The sequence below is a fragment of the Excalfactoria chinensis genome, chromosome 5 (genome assembly GCF_039878825.1).
Source record: "Excalfactoria chinensis isolate bCotChi1 chromosome 5, bCotChi1.hap2, whole genome shotgun sequence".
NCBI classification, from domain to species: Eukaryota; Metazoa; Chordata; class Aves; order Galliformes; family Phasianidae; genus Excalfactoria; species Excalfactoria chinensis.
Genome location: NC_092829.1, coordinates 45,456,630 through 45,464,712, shown reverse-complemented (window position 1 = coordinate 45,464,712; position 8,083 = coordinate 45,456,630). Strand labels below are relative to the sequence as shown.

General features: G+C 47.4%; 1 protein-coding gene across 1 annotated transcript; it reads right to left on the bottom strand.

Moving 5' to 3' along the window:
- Positions 1-543: 543 nt before the first annotated feature.
- On the bottom strand, positions 544-5,308 carry FGF19 (fibroblast growth factor 19). Its single transcript, XM_072338689.1, has 3 exons — positions 4,840-5,308; positions 4,644-4,747; positions 544-2,137 (listed from the first exon to the last, which is right to left on the bottom strand). Exons 1-3 carry the CDS (start codon positions 5,069-5,071, stop codon positions 1,805-1,807), a joined length of 669 nt encoding a protein of 222 aa, XP_072194790.1. The 5' UTR covers positions 5,072-5,308; the 3' UTR covers positions 544-1,804.
- Positions 5,309-8,083: the final 2,775 nt, after the last annotated feature.

Below are 8,083 nucleotides of genomic sequence, written 5' to 3'. Positions count from 1 at the left end.
AATCTCTCACCGGTTAACGTGCACTCTGAATTTTGTTGTTTGCTATGTTTCCACTGAAAACTGTGTGGCTCGCACATGTGGTGCCAAATCCTTGCGTAACAAAGCTACCTCTCTCAGTCTTGCAGTTTCACGTGGGGCTCCTCAGGAACAGGCAGTGGGTGGACAAGAGGTTCAGCATTGGTACTCACTTCCTGGCTTTGGGAAACTCATTCTGTCTCTGTGTTGCATCTCAACTGTGCCATCTCCACGTGGCTGCAGTGGAACCAAATAGCACAGTTTGACAAAGCTCCTTGAAGTGTTTGGGCTGAAGAAATCACAAAAGAGGCATCTAGATCTCTGTACCGAAGATGATTTTTTTATTGCAAATGTATTACGCTACCAATAATGAACAGAAATTTAAAAAGCTATTGTTTCTTACAATTTAATGATTACAAAACTTCACAAAAATTTGTTACAACCAAAAAAGCCACCTTCAAGTGTATATAAATAGAATCTTGAGCATAAATAACAGTAACAAAATAAACAGAGGTATGTATTTAATAAATTAATTATAAATATTGCATTGGCAATGAAGTGCTAGGTCAGAAGAACACCAGTGTTTCCAGTAGAGCTTTTTGTATAGAAATCTCTATTATAAGCAAGCCTTTGAAAACGAGTGGAATCCCTGAACTCTTACATTTGTCTTCTTTGGTTATTCCTTTGTTAAACTGTCACAAGGGGAGAACAGAACTGAAGACATCAGACATATGCTTTTTGGCCATGAGATCCACACGATCCCTTCCTGCAAGAAACACGGCATGGCCAGCTCAGTTCTGCAGCGTTTGAGTCACTGAATTGCATCTCCACAGTTTCAACTGATGCAGAATCAAGCCTGGATGGACTTTTAAAAAGAGTTGCTGACAGTTAAAGGCAAAACACAGAAATGTTCTTTGCAACCGATGTGGCCCACACATCATCCATTTTCAGACTTTCTCTCTATTTGCTAACAACATACATGAGTATATACAGCAGAACCTATATCTGGACTCTAACTTGAAATGCTCATTCCTATCAGACGAACACAAATGCTAGTTCTGTATACACTGCTACCCACATGCTGAATTCCCATTAGCACTAAAGACAAGTCTATGCTGGATGATGCAGATCCCCTAGTGAACATAAATTAGCCTCTAAAATAAACAACCAGTTTTCTAAGGTTTCCCTTAGCAACAGGGGAGGGAAGAAGTATTTTCCTTTCTTCCCTTCTTTCCTGAGGGAAGAAGAAGCACAATATGTAAGCAGAACTGTTTTCCAGTGGTATGCTTTCAACAGAAAGCTTTCCCAGAAGGTTGTCAGCAGCTTTTCAAGAAACAGCACTAACTTTAGTTCGCATAACCACACTTGCTCAGTCTTCCTTAATTGTGTTTTGTTCCAAATGTTTGTCTACAAGGTTGTGAACTTCCCCGTGAACGGCAAGATTTCCTGTATGTATATAAAGCAGAAACAACAGGTGAACATATGTGGTAATGAATTTGATGTACGAAAACTATGCATTTTATCATCACCACACTAATGGAGGAACTCTGAATGGAGGAACTTTGTTTAGCTGCTCTTGTTTAATTTTTCTTTTCCAAGTATACTATGGAGAGGTGATTCTTTAAAATATGGCACCTGGGCACTCAGCTCTTATGGGTACAACACATTGTATGGGAAAGGCTGTCTCCATCCTGAGACATGAAAAAAAAGTCTGAGACATCACTACACAAGAAGCTAAAAACCTGCAACATTCTGCGGTATTTCTTTAAAACCGTGTGTGCAATCAGAGTCATTTCTGAAAGCTGGGGCTCTTCACTGGAGACAGTTTGGAAGTGATCCCAAAGGGATCCATGCTGTCCGTTTCAAGAGGCGACGAGTAGACCTCTGGCTCAAAAGCCTGGCTGTAATCACTGTATTCACCAAAGTCTGTCACCTCCACTGGCACAGTGTTGATCATGGGTAAGAAGTGAGACAGTGGGAGAAAATCTTTTCCTTTGAATTGTTGTCTTTGTTTGGCACTGCTCAAAGACACTGATATTCCGTATTTCTTTGATTTATACACGTTGTAGCCGTCTGGACGAATCTCCTCTTCAAAGGAACAGTCCTCGATGGAATAGCTGAGCTGAACAGCAAGGAGTAAAACCAGTTATAGACATGCCCGCCAGACTCACTGCATTTAGTTAAGACTGCATGAAGAAGAGCATATTTGCTTAGGTATGCATTTGTAAAAGTACTTTTGTGACATACTGCAGAGACCTCCCGTTAGGATCTAGGCTCACCTTCCCACGAGCACTGCATTTGGTACAGCGCTGGTGTTATTTCAGGCTCAGTCACTGCAGGTGATTGAACTCCTGGTCAGCAAAAGACGATTGCTGACAGTGCCTCAGCCTTCAGTGATAAGTGAATGCTCTGCCTAGCTTAATATAGATTGTATTTGCTACTTTTCAGTCTTTTCTCATGTGCCATCAAGAATATGGAGTACAATTAAGTACATGCATATGAGTATCGATTAAAAGCCCTCTTTAAACTAATCAGGTAATCAAAAAAAAAAAAGGGGGGGGGGGATTTTTTTTCCCCCCAAATAAATTATGTAGTATTTTACCTTCCACACACAGTATATATCTCAGAAAAATACCAGCATGTGGCCGACTTGTCAGCTGTCCCTATTGCTATGAGCAGACAGCCTCCCTTCAGAGGATGATGAAATCAGAAGGTTTCTTGAGCAAGCGCATGAGACAGACCACACTGGTTGTTGATGGCACCCCCATGCCTCCACCAGATTGCTCCCTGCTCACTTCAGTGGGATTGTCTCTAAAAACAGTACTTTTTTAATACATTCTGGATGCACTTTAGCCATTTCCAGATCATTTTTTTCCGTAAGAGAAACATACAGTATGTCACTATATTAAACAGTTACACCATTTCTGCTAAACTACAGAAATTCTGAGGGCTGGCTATACAGCGCACTGTATGCTCAGAATCAACCCCAGCCATCCCTGTGGCCCATGTTAAGAAGGGACACATTACAGGAGGGCTGAATTTGGGCCCCACACATCGCATCTGCCTTTCTTCTTCCACTGCTGATCTCTGGGCTAAGGGATGCTCTTGGCCAGGGCTGATAACAGAGAGATGACAGTGGGTGTAGAGAATGACCTGGCTTCTTGCCGTCAGTCTCACGCAGGCACAATCTCAATTATTGGGTATCGGAAGAGTATAGACGGTATATGCCAAAAGCCATTGATTTCTTCCTTCCAAGTACAACCCTAGAGAAGGGTAGCTATAAGAGACAGGGCTGTGTCTCAAAAGAGAAGACTTCTCTCCATATGTCAACTTTTACTCCCTTCACTTCTGTGAATACTGTTACCAAATTCAACAAAGCTATTTTCTGAAATCAGGCAAACAGAATTAGTCCATGACATTAAGGTATAATGGTATGGCCACGTGCCATTGTGTTTTCAGAAGAAAAGCTAACAACCTGTGAAGAATACTATACACCAACAAACCCACTCAAGGGGTACTCATTAGCTTACAGAATTACGTTAGCTGCTTTATAATACCTTGATGACAGCAGCTCCAATAGGAGCAGGATCTGGACTTGTTTTGTTTTCACTGCTCATTTTCCTTTGGATATACATTAAAACCTTAAGCTAATAATTGACCTACCACACCGTTATAGCCTATGCATGTTATCACTGCATCGATCGCCCGATTGTAGCTCAGAAAAGCAAGGAAACCGAGAAAGAAAAACTCGATCTTATGTTGTATGCTCAGTCAATAACCTTCCTACACCCATCTTAGTCTGACTGAACATACTGGAAGTTTTGACAGTGGGCCAAGTCCTTGCCCTACTGCAATCAGCACAAAGTTTGCCGCAGCTATCAAAGCAGAATGGAGCTGTGCCTTTACACAATAAAAAGCTGTCACCCCACGCAACCCAGGCTCCTGCAGAGAGCTTAGACAAAACCTTACTCTGAACCTTCAAATTCTGGAGCTGGCAGCTTATCTCTGGGTTTACAAAGCCAAGTTTACATCGCTGATAATGTCTACAGGATATGCTGACATTGCTGGGCGAAAAGCGCGAGCCAGCGGCGTGGTGCCAGCAGGTCACTGAGCCACAGGTGTGCTGTATCTCAGGTTGGAGTGAGACAGCAGGGCTGAGCTATCCTGACGCCCCTTTTGTTTGGTACTACCTAAGAGATGGTACCCCTGTGTCTCTGGGGCTTGTTTGAGTGGCAGTGACCTGAGCGCATCTCCTTTCCAAAGGAAGCAATTCTCTATTTTTTTTTCCCTGGAGTATCTGAGCTGAACAGCAAGAAACTATTCAGATCCAGTGCCCCACCTTTATCTGTTTCTGGGGCAGCCACCAAACGAGAATACTTTCTAAACAAACTCACTTCTGGACGATACTGCATTTTCCACATGAAATAGGCACTGTACGTTCAGGACGATGTCCCTTTGCTGCTGCCCTCTAACAATCCCTGCGGCTTCCCGGGCAGTGTCAGTGCCAAGAACCACCGACCCACGGCGAAAAGGAGGGGACACCCCAAAGTCCCGTTAACTCTCCGCGGCGCCAACAAAATCTCCCTCCCCCTCCCCCCTTGCTCTGCCATTCTCGGCCGGGGGCTCACCTGCCCATGCAGCCGCCCCGCCTCGTCCATGCAGAGGTAGCGGGAGCTCCGCACGCCCTTGATGGCCACGGTTCGCACCGCCACGGCGCGGATCTCCAACAGACCTGCGGGGAGAGGGAACGCGCCGTCAGCTCCGCGCCGCCGCCCGCCCTCCCGCCCGTCCGTCCCGTCCCGTCCCTTAGAGCCCGGCACTCACTTTGCGGGCTCTGGCTACCGACAGCGTCCACCCGGCCGTCGCCGCCGATGCGCAGGAAGCAGCTGAAGAGCCCGTGCTTGCTGGCGGTGTAGAGGTGCCGCAGCCGGATGGGTTCCCCCCAGCCGTAATTGACGTGCGGGCCCGCGTCGGGCAGCGGCAGGGACCTGGCGGCGGCGGCGACGATCCCCAGCAGCGCCAGGGCAGCGCCGGGGGCGGCGGGGCGAAGCCCCATCCGCGGCGGCCTCGGGTTCAGACTCGGGCTTGAGTCGGGCGGCGGCGTTGCCGCGGGCGATGCAGGGGCGGTGCGGTACGGGGTTGGGCGCTCTGTGCGGCCTGCGGTGTCGCGGGAGGGATGTAACACGGGTCGAGCCGGCCCCCCGGCTTTTTATAGGCCTCCGTTATCAGCCCGATCGATTCGATGGCATCAAGCTCCAATATAGAGCCCGTTTCATAGCGGGAATTGGTCGGGTCGGTCACTCCCCCCGAAAATATTGATCAGATGACATCATGTCGCAGGGGACACCCTGGAGGAGTCGCTCCCTCCCCATCGCATCTCCGAGCTTTCCCATCGAAGCTCATCCGCGCCGAGCCCCTGCGAACAGAGCTGCACGGGACGGGGCGGGACGGGGCGGGCATGGGTCGGATAGGGTCGAGTCCTGTAGCCCCGATGCGAGCACGAAGCACGGGGAAAAGGACCAGGGGTGCGTGACCCAAAAGGCACCAGAGGTCACGTAGAGGTGAGGGAGCAGCTCACCCACTCGGGGAACATCACTCTGCCGGCCCGGCTCTAGCGCTTGCCCACCCTATATTCCCATTTCAGAACTAAGCTAGCGGGGACACTCGTGTAACCCGTCCAGAGAAAAGGGCCGTGGTCAGGGCAGGTCTCCGCCACACTTTAGCTTGGCGGCTCCGGGGTTCCGCGGCCGCCACCCGGTTCTCTCCTAGCTGGCGCCGCGCCGCCGCGACGTGAGCACGGGGAAAGAGGCCATTGCCCGGCACCGGAGCGACGGCCCGGCCCGGCACGCGCTGGCTCGTCAGATCTTGACGCGTCCCGGCACGGCATGGCACGGCACGGCACGGCATGGCACGGCGCCTAGGGACGGACCGGCGCCGCTCCCGGGCTGCGTTGCCACCCGGCCATCCCTGGCCGTGCCGCTAGATGGAGCCGGGTGCCTGGGTGCGGGCTGACCTCTCCGTCGGGGATCCGCTACTGGGGTCTCCTGCCCATCTTCATATTCGCGCAGAGAAATCGGCAAACAAACAAACAAACAAACAAACAAAAAGTGTGTGTGTAGCGAAACCGAGCAGAGGCCCGATATGGGTATCAAGTAGGTTTGTGTGCTGACGGCTTTTACCATGCTGGGGTTCACCCAGTGAATGCACCAGGCAAGTGGGAGGGCAGTGCACACCTGTGTTTATATTTTTTAGGGCACTTCAGGGGATTGCTGCTGATTTTCCTGTTATCCATCCTAACTGAGCATTATAGGAATTCTCTCATATTCCTGAGAGAGAAAAGAAGCACCAGTGGGATTTCATTAAATAAAAAGAAAATTCCTCTTCCATAGGACACAAGAACTATCAATGGAACAGAACATAACCCCATACCCCTAGCAGAATTTCAGAAGCAAGTGAGCAAAGAAAGAAATCCTTTCAAATTTCTTTGCCTGATTATTTTTTTGTCTTTCTATCTGTACACTTTCATCTCCATCCTGTGTGCACTCCTGCAAACATCTCTCCTTTTTTAGCAACCCAAGCTCGGTGAGGCTGAGCAAATAGACAAGGCCATGTGACAGTATAGAGCTTTATGGGTTGATAACCCACTCTTGTATGGATGGACTTCTATACATCCTAACCGTGTGCACCCTGTGGCACTGAGGTTTGTCACACTGATTAATCAGTGCCTAGATGATCAGGGCCTTGCAACACCTGCTCCCTGCAGCAAGAGAGTTGAGTCACGCCAAAGAAGCACAGTTTTCTCACATGGCTGATGAGTCATTAATGAAAATGAGGGCCGTCTCACTTCCAGGTTCCTCCTGCTGCACCATCTAAGTCATGGATTGACTTGAGAAATTCTGTCCTTGCAAACATCGCACACATCCACAATATCATAGAACCAGTAAATAATATAAAGAAGCCCGAGACCCTGTTTTTTTTCCCTCTGCATAGTTCTGTGCTGTTGCGACATGGCTGTTACAAGGCAGCTTGTTGCTTGCAACCCTGGGCCCCACTGCAGTTGTGCATGTAACTCACCCTGGCTGCTGAGCATTCTTTGAGGCACTGAGCACCCAGCGCACGCAGAGTTTGGGCTGAAAGGCATCTGTGAGGTGCTTTGGCCCATTTTGTTGTGCATCTCACTGAACAGAAGCTATTTGATGAGTACTGATGCTGCAGTACTGCTAATGCTACAGTATTGTAGTGCTAATCATATTCATCATAATGTACAGTGTTTTCTTCATCAAAAAGTCGAACTCCTTTCAAGCAGAAAGAACTGATGCTTGCAACATATTAATTCATTTTGACGGTGTTATTATTCCTTAGTGAGGATCAAAAATGGAGGCAGTAAGGGAGATTAAAATTTCATATCAGATCAAATGAAATGAAACACTCAGCTCATTTGTTTTTAGGAATTGCCTTTTCTTGATATAGCAATCTTTCCATCTAATCCATTTGTCCAAGTTCTTCTGTAATCACTGACTGAGGTGAATGCCTCCTTGCGCTTATCTGGGCTTGGTAGCACCAACCTATCTCCAAACAGCTGTTTAAGAGATATGGGTTAAACAATCTCTGGAAGTGCTTATTTCTTTATTGGCATTGGAAAAAAAAAACCCTCAGTGATTAGCCCAGATTTAGTGTTTTATTTTTAGCTAGAGCTAATGAATCTCACTTTTCAACCTCTACTGTTGTAATGTGACTTTCATATCAGTTCCAATATAAATCACTGAACGTTATCATTTATTGGCATCTTTTTACCAAAGTTCAGAAGAAAGATGCATCTTTGCAAGTTGCTGAAGATATATTTGCAGAGACATAACATGGCAAATTACACCATCGCTTCCAGTGCTGGGCCTGCTCCCTGAGCACTGGTAATGGATTCTGGTGGTGTGGGACTTTTGCTTTTCAGGGGATAAGAAAAAATAAAGGAGGAAAGTCTTGCAGAATAAAAATACCTCCTGACTAAATACTACTCAACTGCAAAAGCATTTTCACCTGTTGTAATTAATCATTTATTTCCACTGCACTTTTC

Excerpts from the sequence above, each read along its gene's own strand:
- FGF19 (XM_072338689.1), bottom strand. The coding sequence starts at position 5,071 with ATGGGGCTTCGCCCCGCCGCCCCCGGCGCTGCCCTGGCGCTGCTGGGG. Across the intron at positions 4,748-4,839 it reads CGGTAGCCAGAGCCCGCAAA|GTCTGTTGGAGATCCGCGCC; the intron begins GTGAGTGCCGGG and ends CTCTCCCCGCAG. Across the intron at positions 2,138-4,643 it reads CGGGGCGGCTGCATGGGCAG|CTCAGCTATTCCATCGAGGA; the intron begins GTGAGCCCCCGG and ends CTTGCTGTTCAG.